This window comes from Chiloscyllium plagiosum, unplaced genomic scaffold (assembly GCF_037043375.1).
Source record: "Chiloscyllium plagiosum isolate Xiang-an unplaced genomic scaffold, Cpla_swu_hap1 HiC_scaffold_24, whole genome shotgun sequence".
In the NCBI taxonomy this organism is placed as follows: Eukaryota; Metazoa; Chordata; class Chondrichthyes; order Orectolobiformes; family Hemiscylliidae; genus Chiloscyllium; species Chiloscyllium plagiosum.
Genome location: NW_028270162.1, coordinates 26,824,497 through 26,838,842, shown reverse-complemented (window position 1 = coordinate 26,838,842; position 14,346 = coordinate 26,824,497). Strand labels below are relative to the sequence as shown.

The window sequence follows — 14,346 nt, the reverse complement described above, 5'->3', positions numbered from 1 at the left end:
AGTGGGGAGTATTCTCTGGAGGCTTCCTGCCTCTATTCCTGATGAAGGGCTTTTGTCCGAAACGTCGATTTTCCTGCTCTAGGATGCTGCCTGACCTGCTGTGCTTTTCCAGCACCACTCTGATCTAAATTCTGGTTTCCAGCATCTGCAGTCCTCACGTTTGCCTAGTATTCCATCATACTCCTGACTTGTGCCTTGTAGGTGGTGGATTTAACTTGCTGCGTTATCTCTAGTCTCTGACCTGTTCTTGTAGCCACTGTGTTGATGTGGTGAGTCCATTGAGCTTCTGGTCAATGGTAACCCCAAGGATGTTGACAGTGGGGGAATTCAATGATGGTAATGCCACTGAATGTCAAGTATGGTGGTTAGAGTGTCTCTTATTGATGATGGTCATTGTCAGGCATTTGTGTGGCACGAATGTTACTTGCACTTGTAGCTTAGCTAAGGGAGCAGCAGGTTCTGGAGCACACATCTTCAGTACTATTGCTGGAATGTTATCCGAGCCCATTGTCTTTTTAGTATCCAGTGCCTCCAGCCATTTCTTGATATTACGTGGAGTGAATCGAATTTGCTGAGACTGGTATTTGTGATACTGAGGACAACTGAAGGAGCCCGATGGATCATCCACTCGGTACTTCTGATTGAAGGTTGTTGCGAATGCATCAGCCTTTTGCACTCATTTGCTGGGCTCCTCCATCATTGAGGATGGGGATATATGTGGAGCCTCCTCCTCTTCCAGTGAGTTGTTTAATTGTTAACCACCATTCACAACTGGATGTGGAAGGACTGCAGAGCTTAGATCTGATCCACTGATTATGGGATTGCTTAGCTCTGCCCATCACTTGCCATTTATGCCATTTGGCACACAAGTAGTCCTGTTTGGTAGTTTCACCAGGTTCACACCTCATTTTTAGCTATTCCTGATGGTGCTCCTGGCATGTCCACCTACACTCTCCATTGAACCTGGGTTGATCCGCTGGCTTGATGGTAATGGTTGAGTGGGGGGTATGCTAGGCCATGAAGTTACAGATTGTGTTGGAGTTCAGTTCAGCTGCAGTTTCATTTTTTTGTTATAACTTTCTAGCGATTGATACAACTGAGTGGCTTGCTAGGCCATTTCAGAGGGCAGTTGAGAGTCAACCACATTATTGTGGCTCTGGAATCACATGTAGACCAGACTAGGTGAACATGGCAGATTTCCTTCCCTAAAGGACATTAGTGAACCAGATGGGTTTTTCCAACAATTGACAATGGTTTCATGGTCATCAGTAGACTCCTAATTCTAGATTTTTTTTCATTGAGTTCAAATTCTACCATCTGACATGGCGGGATTTGAACCCAGGTCACCAATTTAATACATTGCAAAACTTACAATGAACTTAATATACTGAGTTATCATGAACCTCTGCAAAATGGTTTCTCCTGTTTTATTTTAAAGTCAATTGATCAAGCCGTTTGTCAGGTTCAATGTTTCCATTTAAATACATTTTCTTCGACATTTTCTTTTGTTTCCTGTCCTCATGGCAAAGTACTTAGCCTATTAATCTGAAATGATCCATTCTACAAATAACACTCTTTCTCTCTTACCTGTTGTCACAGGTGCTGGAATTTCAAAGTGAATCTCTCTCAGAATCAGTCAACTTCAATAAATCAAACTGACTGAATTGTTTTAGAATTACAGAATCTCTACGTTGTGGAAGCGGGCCATTCGGTACATCAAGTCCACACCGACCCGTCGAACAGTATCCTACCCAAATCCACCCCCTTACCCTATCCTTGTAACCCTCATTTCCCATGGGTAATCTACCTAGCCTCCACACCCTTATGACACTACAGGGCAATTTAGCATGGCCAATCCACATAACCTACACATCTTAAGATGGTAGGAGGAAACCAGAGTACCTGGAGGAAACCAGAGTACCTGAAGGAAACACACACACAAACATAGGGAGAACATGCAAACTTCACATAGACAGTCACCTGAAAATGGAATCGAACCCAGCTCCCTGGTGCTGTGAAGTAGCAGTGCTAACCACTGAGCTACTGTGCCACCCATAGGTTAGGGACTTGGTCTGATCCTTCATTGCCTGTTTTCCTTGAGAAGATTTTACTTTGTCTGAATCACATTCCCACTGTTGTTTGATTATAAGGAATTTATTTTGGATAGCCCCCAAAAATGGGAGATGTATGATTAATCCACACCCAACCTACTGCCTATTCATTTGAGTGATCTCACACCAACAATGCCTAGGCAGGAACTCAGTGTTACATGTAGTAAATGCCAATTGAAATCAGACTGCACTTCTGAAGGTTAGCTTGCATTTCTTAAAGGGGAGGTATATTGTGGCTGGAGCAGATGCTGCAAGTCATCAGAAGGAGCATAAGATGGCACAACGAGGGAAAGAGTGGGCTCTGAAGTTTTTGGACTTTACATTAAAGGTTTTGATGGAGTGGATGAAAGCGAGAAGGTGGTGCTCTGTACCATCAAGGGAAAAGGAGAGTTTCCTGATACACAAAGGGTAACAGGAGCAGATATCTATGGAGGCCATTACCAGGAATCAAGGCCCAAGGATCTGGACACAGTCCCAGAAGAAATTCAGTGTCTTCATATGAATAGTCAAGAGAATGCACCTTAAATTGCCGTGATCTCCGAGGAAGGGCTTATTCCCAAAACGTCAACTCTCCTGCTCCTCGGATGCTGCCTGGCCTGCTTTTTCAGTGCCACTTTTTGACTCTGACTCTCCAGCATCTGAAGTCCCCACTTTCTCCTCCATGATCTACCAACTGTACTATTAGTTTTGAAACATTGTCAATTTATCAAGATCCCATTACTCATCTACAAATAATCCCATCAATAGGATTTTATGCCTACCATTCATACATCTTACTGGACCATCTTTCATTTTGCACAGATGCAAGCCTTACACCCTCATCTCTGAGAGTGCATGCATTGCCACTAATTCAATCACATCAACCAAACAGTTCTCACATCGCTCACTTGCTTCACCTATTTTATAACTGGAGGAAATTGAAGAAAACAATCATCCCTTCTAAATCTTATGGAAGAGATGGCTTTGAATGTTGCTGAAACAGCCATTGCTGAAAATGTGCCCTTGGCAGGGCTGAAACTGTTGAAGATGATGGCATCTTTACATTTAATCCTTCCACCACATCTCAATTTGCCTCTCATTCACACTCTATTCTCATTTATAAGTTGCAGGTGGTGTGAGCTTACACTTCTTGCTTCCAGCCCAACCTTCAAACCTTTCTGTTTCACCCGCATCCCCCCCAGCCCATCCCGCCACATATACACACACACACACACACACACACTAGAACATACAACAATACAGCGCAGAACAGGCCCTTCGACCCTCGATGTTGCGCCAACCTGTGAACTATTCTCAGCTCATCCCCCGACACTATCCCAAAATCATCCATGTGCTTATCTAAGGATTGTTTAAATCTCCCTAATGTGGCTGGGTTGACTACATTAGAAGGTAGGGCATTCCACGCCCATACCACTCTCTGCGTAAAGAACCTGCCTCTGACATCTGTCTTAAATCTATCACCCCTCAATTTGTAGTTATGCCCCCTTGTACACACTGACATCATCATCCTAGGAAAAAGACTTTCACTGTCTACCCGATCTAATCCTCTGATCATCTTGTATGTCTCTATCAAATCCCCTCTTAGCCTTCTTCTTGCCAATTAGAACAGGTTCAGGTCTCTCAGCCTTTCCTCATAAGACCTTCCCTCTAGACCAGGCAACATCCTGGTAAATCTCCTCTGCACCTTTTCCGATGCTTCCACATCCTTCCTGAAAGATGGGGACCAGAACTGTACACAATATTCCAAGTGTGGCCGCACCAGCTTTTTGTATAGTTGCAACCAGCTGCACAGTGGAAGAGCTTGGAAAAAAATTGCATCACCTTCACTTGGATTTGACACCTAGCCACCACCTTAAATACTGATAGTACATGTATCTTAAGGGAATATTTTGGGATCTGCGCTTGCTGAGAGATCAGGAAGAAGTGGCCTGCAGCAAACACAGAGGGTAAGAATAGCACAAGCTCCAGCTTGCCAGAGCATTGAACACACACGGATTCCACTACCTTGGACCAGGGCTTCAATGAGACATGCGGATGGACATTTGTAGCAAAATGCTTGATGCATTAGGAAGTCTACCAGAAGGCCAACAGTCAGTGCCAAAGAGTATGGAAAAATGTAGCACCAACCTTACTCTGGGCTTTGTGCAGAAACTGGAGCCTCTTCTCCAGCATGGAAGTGCTGACATACTTGCAAACCCAACCATGTTGCAGTAGTTGATGGGCCAATGATGCTATTTTGCGATGGAGAAAGTAGCAGCATAAGACAACTAACTTCACATTAAACAGGAGGGGATACTTGCTAAATTAAAATTCTAACTCATCACAAACCAGCATCCAACAAGGATGCTAGGCCCTGAATGTACGTGACAGTTCTGGAACACCTAATGAATGAACAGACTTTCATTTGCAATGCAAATGTTTTACTGAATCTGATATGCATATACCTAAACCTGGCAAGGGGACTGGAGCACTCATATGAACAAAATGCATTCTGTGCTCAATGATCATTCCAAGGTTATATCTGTAGGATGCACCATGACACTTGGCCATACAGCCACACTGGCAAGTTGCAGAGGCTCTTGAACCATGTAAAGGTGGTCATCTGCTTGGTATAGACAGATAGTGGATTCATCCTCACAGGTTAAGACCATAAGACATAGGAGCGGAAGTAAGGCCATTCAGCCCATCGAGTCCACTCCGCCATTCAATCATGGCTGATGAGCATTTCAACTCCACTTACCCGCATTCTACCCGTAGCCCTTAATTCCTTGTGACATCAAGAATTTATCAATTTCTGCCTTGAAGACATTTAGCGTCCCAGCCTCCACTGCACTCTGTGGCAATGAATTCCACAGGCCCACCACTCTCTGGCTGAAGAAATGCCTCCGCATTTCTGTTCTGAATTTACCCCCTCTAATTCTAAGGCTGTGTCCACGGGTCCTAGTCTTTATATTCCAACCCTCTTGAGATAATTGACAACATTGCATTCGCTTTCTTAATCACGGACTCAACCTGCATGTTTACCTTTAGAGAATCCTCAACTAGCACTCCCAGATCCCTCTGTACTTCGGCTTTACGAATTTTCTCACCGTTTAGAAAGTAGTCCATGCTTCTATTCTTTTTTCCAAAGTGCAAGACCTCGCATTTGCTCACATTGAATTCCATCAGCCATTTCCTGGACCACTCCTCCAAACTGTCTAGTTCCTTCTGCAGCCTCCCCACTTCCTCAGTACTACCTGCCTGTCCACCTAACTTTGTTAGGTTATTGCCAGCATTCCTTCTAATTTGCTTTCCAGCTGTGCAGGCCCCGAGGGTCCATGCATGTCAGCAACTTCGGGAACTGATGCCAATCGCCAAGGTCAAATCCGTGGAGTAACTGCATTCATGAATGAAAGACCTACTTAAAATCACAAAAGCAATATTCCATTATATCCTACTTTATCCTTGAATAGCTCAGCACGCCATAAATTTACCAAATAATTGAGTGAGCTGTTACAACGAGTTTGAATAAGTTTTCCACATAGACTTTGCAGGATTCCTTCATTTTTGTAAAGACATGGCTACACTGATGAAATCAACATTTGCTGTATGTTACAGAAGCTCATGTCCAAGTTCTCTATCCCAGTCTGATTAACGTGAAAGGGAAAGCTGTCTCATAAATTTGAACAACAGGTGAAGCTAGCTTTTCATGCTGTTCATTTACAGAAAATCCTTGAGTGGTTTTCTTCACTAACTGGACACAACAGTCTTGCTTATCACACCAAGAATAATGTGATATATGAGTTTTAGTGCTGTTCTGTTGCCATGTCCAATAACTGATGGACTATACAAAACAACATTCACAGCTGGCTCCAAGCACGAATGTGCTTGCAAGTTTCAGAACACTGAGTTCAACATTAGATGTGATTCTAAACACAGGTCCCTGTTTTATGGTCTCAAAATGAATTCATACATGCATTGCATCTTTTTAGTTGCTGAAAATGAGAAGGGTCATAGAGACTGCCAATCTGCTGCATTCCAATGGAAATACCAATCAGAATCCACCTGCCTGACAGAGAACTAAGATTGACAGTCATGTTCCTGCTGCATCTCCATATCAACAATTGCCCAACCAATTAGCACCCACTGTATAAATTGCAATCCATTTTTCATCTTTGTTTCTTGCATCCTATCCTGATGAGCACAAGACAAAAAGCTTTGACTTCTTGTGTCTTTTCAGTATGCACATACCTGGGTTCCTTACTAGAATAATCAACAAATAGTCCTCATCACCCTCTGATTTGCCATGGTAGTTCAAATGCAGTTGACTCAATGGACTGCTGCAAATTGGAGACTGTGCATGACTGTGATGACACATTCATGGATTTTTTTTGGTACAGTTGCTATGTGGCACATGTAAAGCATGTTTGTCCATTCAATGGCATACTGGAACTTGAACAGCCTGCAATCCTACCAGAGCTGCATGCTTTCTCTATCTGCTTATCTCTGGTAAGCCTGAAAGTAATTCTAACTTTCCTTGAATAGAGAGCCTGAGTGAACTCTCTTTCTTAACAGTGGATGTCAAACTGCAAGATGTTGTAATTATCCCCAGCTGCAAGTCTCAATGAGCCAAACAGAGAAAACTTCATTCACATGGCCATCCTCAAAGCTAGTAGCGTTCAGTCTTGTCCTAATTTGTATTTGGCATTAGCAGGTGGCAGATTGCAGTCTAGATGTCTTTAGTAGTGCTGACATTTCACACATTGCTCCTGGCTCAGGTTCACGTGGGAAAACGAGTTCCAAAACATGGTGGGCAGATACAGCCAGCTGCTGAGAAGCATCCTATCTTTAACTGTTTTGTGCAGATATTGTAAAATTAGTAAACAAAATCCTTCAGCACATATCACTCCCAATAGACTTCTCCAACTTGACATAACTGCACAAAGCAACAAGCACTTGAAGATTTGTAGCAACAGGCAGAGGACATCAACCTGCAAGAGGTTGTTGATCCTGTTAAATAGTAGTGTTGGAGGCTTCCTTCATGCTGATGAACAACTGGCTCTGCACACTTCTGCTGGATGTTCACATCTGCAACAATAAGACAGGCTGTGCAACCTACCTGTAAATATACTCATGCTGCATTTGTGACATCCGGAAAACAGGAGTTAATCAGTCAATTTCTTAATCATGGGGTCAACAACTGTTTTTAATCCTGTTTACTTTTAAAATGACAACCCCTTAAGACACGAAATATGGACTGGTCTTATTTTACTTCATTTGTAACATGTTCAGAGGAGTAATTGTCTCATCAGATTTGGCTGTAAGTACAAATAATTGGACGGGTTGGCCCTGAGATGTCCCGATTATGCCACCTGTCATGGAGAAAGTATTTCTTTGGGCCCAACCCACCAATTATTTGCTCTTCTTGCTCCAGTAGTTTGATTCACATTGCTTGCAGTTAAACTGAAGTAAATCAGTAAAATCTGAAATAAAGCTAATTGTTCAAAGTACACAGTGGGGATATCAACTTTTGAAAAGCAAAAGACAGGTTCATGTTTCAAGTTATTAATCTTATTGTACCAATTTTTAACACATTTGACATCCAACCCCTTTGTTCTGGCCAATTCTAAGAGATTTTCTTGGATTACTTTTTTAATGTCCCACAAAAATTGTTCACCAATTTATTTTTCGCATGCTGGTATTCCTAGTATTTCTATTTTTATCGCAATAGATTATTGAATTTACCTGATCATAGTTAATTCACAAGGGACTTTTTCTGATATAAAATAATTAGTGCAACAGTGTTAATTGCTAAAAGCTAATATCTACACTAAAACTGAGAGAGCTTCCTTTTTAAGTTAACTATCAAATTGTGGATAGAAAGGACTAATTTGGTAAAGTATTTACATTGAAACTTTTTGGATGGTTCACAAATCCTTAAACCTAAGTTTCGATCTGAAAATATTTTCTTATAATTTTCTTCAATAAAAATTCTATATTATAATTTAGAAAACCAACCCAAGAGAAATTAGTTGCTTTGACTTCCCCCTGCCCCGCCCCGCCTCTCTCTCCCTCTCTCTGTGTGCATTAAAACATATGTCAGGTATAGAAGGCATATAGGAGAAAGTGAGGACTGCAGATGCTGGGGATCAGAGCTTAAAAATGTGTTGCTGGAAAAGCGCAGCAGGTCAGGCAGCATCAAAGGAGAAGGAGAATCGACGTTTCGGGCATAAGCCCTTCTTCAGGAATGAGGAGGGTGTGCCAAGCAGGCTAAGCTAAAAGGTAGGGAGAAGGGACTTGGGCATATGTCAGGTATAGTCAGGATAGATCAAGTGAATCCTTAGAAGTGTATAAAGGCGTACGAGTATACTTAAGAGAGAAATCAGGAGAGCAAAAAAGTGACATGAAATAGCTTTGGCAAATAGAGTTAAGGAGAATCCAAAGGGTTTTTAGAAATACATTAAGGACAAAAGAGTAATTCGGGAGAGAATAGGACCCCTCAAAGATCAGCAAGGCGGCCTTTGTGTGGAGCCACAGGAGAAGAGGGAGGATACTAAATGAGTATTTTGTATCAGTATTTACTGTGGAAAAGGATATGGAAGATATAGAATGTAGGGAAATAGATCTGAAAAATGTCCATATTACAGATGAGGAAATGCTGGATGTCTTGAAACGCATAAAAGTGGATAAATCACTAGGACCTGATCAGGTGTACCCTAGACCTTGTGGGAAGCTAGGGAAGTAATTGCTCGGCGTCTTACTGAGTTATTTGATAGTCACAGGTGAGGTGCCAGAAGACTGGAGGTTAGCTAACGTGGTGCCACTGTTTAAGAAAGGTGGTAAAGACAATCCAGGGAACTATAGACCGGTGAGCCTGACCTCGGTGGTGGGCAAGTTTGAGGGAATCCTGAGGGACAGGATGTACATGTATTTGGAAAGGCTAGGACTGATTAGGAATAGTCAACATGGCTTTATGTGTTGGAAACCATGTCTCACAATCGTGATTGAGTTTTTTGAAGAAGTAACAAAGAGGATTGATGAGGGCAGAGTGGTAGATGTGATCTATGTGGATTTCAGTAAGTCATTCAACAAAGTTCCCATGGGAGACTGGTTAGCAAGGTTAGATCTCATGGAATACAGGGAGAACTAGCCATTTGGATACAGAACTGGCTCAAAGGTAGAAGGCAGAGGGAGGTGGTGGAGGGTTGTTTTTCAGACCGGAGGCTTGTGACCAGTGGAGTGCCATAAGGATCGGTGCTGAGTCCACTACTTTTCATCATTTATAGAAATGATTTGGATGTGAGCAAAAGAGGTATAGTTAGTTAGTTTGCAGATGACACCAAAATTGGAAGTGTAGTGGATAACGAAGAAGGTTATCTCAGATTCCAATGGGATCTTAATCAGATGGGCTAATGGGCTGAGAATTAGCAGGTCGAGTTTAATTTAGATAAATGTGAGGTATTGCATTTTGCGAAAGCAAATCTTAGCAGGACTTATATACTTAATGGGAAGGTCCTAGGGAGTGTTGCTGAACAAAGAGACCTTGGAGTGCAGGTTCAAAGCTCCTTGAAAGTAGAGTCGCAGGTAGATAGGATAGTGAAGGCAGCATTTGTTATGCTTTCCTTTATTAGTCAGAGCACTGAGTACAAGAGTTGGGAGGTTATGTTGCGGCTGTACAGGGCATTGGTTAGATGACTGTTGAAATATTGTGTGCATTTCTGGTCTCCTTCCTATCGGAATGATGTTGTGAAACTTGAAAGGGTTCAGAAAAGATTTACAAGAATGTTGCCATGGTTTGAGGATTTGAGCTATAGAGAAAGGTTGAACAGGCTAGAGCTGTTTTCCCTGGAGCGTCGGAGGCTGAGGGTGACTTTATAGAGGTTTACAAAATCATGAAGGGCATGGATAGGATAAATAGACAAGGTCTTTTTTCCTGGGGTGGAGGAGTCCAGAACTACAGGGCTTAGGTTTAGGGTGAGAGAGTAAAGATATAAAAGAGACCTAAGGGGCAACGTTTTCACACAGAGGGTGTACGTGTATGGAATGAGCTGCCAGACGAATTGCAACATTTAAAATGCATCTGGATGGGTATATGAATAGGAAGGGTTTGGAGGGAAATGGGTTAGGTGCTCGCATTTGGGACTAGATTGAGTTTTGGATATCTGGTCGGCATGGACAAGTTGGACCGAATCATCTGTTTCCATGCTGTACATTTCTATGACGCTATGACTCTATGTAGTGAGTAACATCTTTAGGTCCTTAATTTTTTAGACTAATTTCCCTCCATTATTGGCAAATCTGGAATTTCCCTTTCTATCTCAGCCAGTATTTTCCTGTAATTTCTCCACACTTTGCTGAACGTAAATTCTTGGTGTAACACCAGAAGCTTGGAACTGACTAAGTGATGAAGCTGCAGAGAATGGATATCGTAATTCCACTGTCGAAATGTTAAAGGTAATCTGAAAAAGATCATGATTACTGTTACCTTGAGAATACTCTGCATTCATTGCAATTTTTTTCTCCATTTCAATTGGAATGTTAACCCATTTGTATCAAAAAAAGTAGAATTAAAATATTAGAGAGGGATATTTGAAATTAATGCATATATACAGTGTCATTTACAAGGATGTTGCCAGGGTTGCCACGCCACGCCACACAAGTCAAATTCTGACAACTAAATTACAGTTCGTAAAATGCTATCTTATGAAGGTCAATATTCTAGATGGACAATCCAAACTAGTGCATTTCCCCTAAATAACTCCCTCAGATTCTACTGAGGGAATAGAAAATATAAATCTAAGATTCAACAAAGCAAACATGATAGATAACTTAATTTGTTAATTATTTGCCTTTTAATCTTTACTGGTAGATTATTACATAACATTTTACAGTACAATGAATTTTCCATCCAACTGAACTTACGATGTTGTCTTTATCATAACAGAACCTGATCATGGATCTGGAGTAGATCCTTACGCTACTGTACCTCCAAATTTCTTCAGAGGCAAGCGAGGCAGCTTTGCAGCCTACAAGATAATCTCTCACAGGCTTGCACATAAAACCGAAGAGAAATGATTATGAACAATGTAAATGTCAACAAATGTAAACTCTGTGGTGCCTTCTTGAAACAATGTGGTAAACTGGGGTAAGCAGATTACCAAACCACTGGAACTGTTCATAAAACATTTGTCCTGTGTGTAATACATCAGTGGACTAACTTGATTTGCCTTGTCCAACTGCGAGCATTTAGCTCTACTTGTGCTGAAAATAACTTGTGTTTTAGGCTGCTGTCTTAATGGGAATCTCAGAGTATTGCTATAGATATCACAAAATGTTTCACCATTTGATGACTATTCTGTATTTTTTCATAAACATAGCCTCTCGTGAATATTTCATAAAGCAGCCACTATTCTATATTTGTGAAAGTGTTTACTTTGCATTTACTTCCTATCACAAGTAAATTACTTTTTTCTAAAATGCTGTATAATCATACTATTGTCAGTTTAAATTTTGTATTTCAAAAGGTAAATTAGTTTCATTACTTGGAAAAATATGTTTAATGAGACACTGTCCCTTGGTCATTTCCTTGCATACAGTTCTCTCCGGAATGATTACCTGCTCAATATATGACAGATTATTGACTCTTTGTTAGATTAGTCCCTTCCAGTTTATGAATCTAACATCTCTGTGCACTCAGGGTCTTTTTACTAGTGTTTTTGATTTGAAGTAGGCTTGCCAGTAATGATTACTTAATTGGAATGTAAACAAGTTTTAGATCAAAGGGAATGAACAATTACAGAGATTTAGATTTTTAAAGTTTTCTTTCACTTTTAACAAGTGTTTTCAATGATCAAGAAATACAGACTATGCAGATAGCATAGTTGCATTGGAATGTCCACTTGTGTAGCCCACCTCCCTCACATTGGACATTTATATACTAAAGCTGGCATCAGTTTGCATTTGAATACATTTAGAATTGGAATGAATGTTTGGGAGAAGTTTAATAAATGGGATCCTGTCTCTTTAAATTATATTAGAGCTTCATTACTGATCAATTTACTTTTATTGTTAACAGCAGTAAGGAATGGTAGTTCAAATCTTGAAGTGAGCCATTTGTTGTTTTTCGATGATCAGATGAAATATAATTTAGAAATTCTATTTCGTAGCATATTGAGATGATCCGTGTATTACTCAAGGTATCAATCCGAAGGAACACTGCCTTTCCTATTAATTTGAACATTAAATACCAGTAATTCCTAAACATTTGAAAAATCTCACTAGAAGTTTATACTTTAATTCTAAAGAATATATGCTAAAATAGATAGCAAATCGACAAAAAAATGTGGATTAATTGCACATCCAATTTAATACACATGACAACAGAGGACTGCTACTTAAAATTCTAGATCAAAATAAATGGGACATTTTACCAGCAGAGCATGAAAATGTACTAAGTATTTATGTACAGATATTTTGGAATTTGTACTTGAAGGTAGCATTTCAAATACAGTCATTTTGGGCTGTAACTGAATTGTGTGTGTCTTAATGGTGCTCAGTGTGCAGTGTTTGACTCTATGATTAAGACAACATGTTTCTGATCTCAGTTTGCTATTTGTTTATTTGCAGATTTATCATGTCTAAGGGCTTTTAATGCAGGTTGCTAGCAAAAGTATTCAATTAATAAGTATATTTACAATGTACAACTTTTGGTACCACTGTGTTTTCATATACTGTCTGAAAGGGCTACTTATTTTCATGTACAGAGCACTGTTTTATACCAACTATGAGAAGTATGTCAAAAATATTCATTAAAAGGTAAATTAAGTCTTTTCACCAATTTGTTTTGATGCCTTTCTTTACATTTATAACAAACCGTATTGCTATGTAAAGACAAAAAAAACTAAAAGTTGTTTATGTGACCAAATTTGGTTAGGCTGTTGGATTGTTTTTTAGGAACACATTTGAATTAATTTTATATATGTTTGTATTCTTCATGACATTTCATATAATTCCAAATGGGACAGCAAGTACAAGTTCAGTGTTTAGCTATCTAAAACTGATGTATTTCTCTTTAATTGACTTTACATGCAGCATGCCATCTTGGGACTTGGCACTGATGTATGGAAAACAGATTTGAAACCATATCCATCTGTCCACTATCCCTTTCAACATATGTATAAGTATTATTGATCATGCTGAAATATACCATTAAAAATTGACCACTAGGCTTGAAAATGTAAGGAATAATTTTATTGTTCTGTATATGTACAAAAAAGGACTGAACGACGCTTATATTTCATTTTGCGACCCAATCAAAAGTTGCATCATATGGCCATTATTAAGTCATCTTTCAGGAGCCTGTAAAGTCAATTGCTTCTGCTGAGGACATTAACCAGCAGTATCGATCATAATCACGTGGATGTTGTTTTCACTTTGGCTGCTGTCACAACAGCATCGTCTCCAACTTGGTCTTCCACTAGAAGGTTAATGGCACTTTCTATCTTTCCTGAAGCAGACAATGCTAAAACAGCCTTTTCAGTTGAAAAACCCATCTGTTTTAATTGCTGTAATCTGAGAGAGGGACAAAATTTTTTTTAAAATTCATGTATGATTATGTGAAAGTAATATTTTAATGGAACGCGAGTTCTGTTGGTCTCCCATCGCTAACTGCCCTTAATTTTATTAGTGGTCCAAAAGGCATCCATATTACTGTGGACCTGCCGTCACACATAGGCCAGACCAGACAAGGGTGGCAGATTCATTACTAACCAGATAGTTTTTAATTACAGTTGATGATATCTTCATGGTCACAAATATTAACACTTAAACTCATAGTTTACTAATTTAAATTCCAAAAGCTACAGTGGTGAGATTTGATCCCGTATCCTCAGAGCAATAGCCTAAACCTATGGATGACTAGTCTAGTGACATTACCATTATGCCACTGTTTGCTCCACAATTATATTTCTGCAAATTCATCTAGTAAAATAGCAATTATTTTCCAGTAGAAATGTAAACAGCTGACACGCAGAAAAATGCAATTAGGTTTTATTGGGCTGTTGATTTAAAATGGGTGATAGAAATGACCTTGGTTCAGGACATCAGGATGTGGACTCAGTTTCAGTGGAAATGAGAAATAGTTGGGGAACAAAGTCACAACTGGGAGTGGTCCACAGCTGTGGTTTAAGCCTAAACAAGGGTGACTATGTGAGCATGAAAACTGAGCTAAATGAAGTTCTGAGCTAGGAAATAGATA

At 40.0% G+C, this 14,346-nt stretch overlaps 2 protein-coding genes across 4 annotated transcripts in view; one reads left to right on the top strand and one right to left on the bottom strand.

Moving 5' to 3' along the window:
* Positions 1-12,921, top strand: part of emid1 (EMI domain containing 1) — a 343,566-nt gene extending 330,645 nt beyond the window's left edge. For 2 of the 3 annotated variants that reach the window (XM_043715640.2, XM_043715641.2), the window contains exon 15: positions 11,035-12,921. In XM_043715640.2, coding sequence (XP_043571575.1) covers positions 11,035-11,165 — 131 coding nt within the window. In that variant the 3' untranslated portion in view covers positions 11,166-12,921. The remainder of the gene's footprint in view (positions 1-11,034) is intronic. The other variant, XM_043715643.2, reaches the window with a different exon arrangement.
* Positions 12,922-13,325: 404 nt separating this feature from the next.
* Positions 13,326-14,346, bottom strand: part of rhbdd3 (rhomboid domain containing 3) — a 32,202-nt gene continuing 31,181 nt past the window's right edge. Inside the window, exon 5 of the mRNA XM_087999999.1 lies at positions 13,326-13,661. Coding sequence (XP_087856125.1) covers positions 13,502-13,661 — 160 coding nt within the window. The 3' untranslated portion in view covers positions 13,326-13,501. The remainder of the gene's footprint in view (positions 13,662-14,346) is intronic.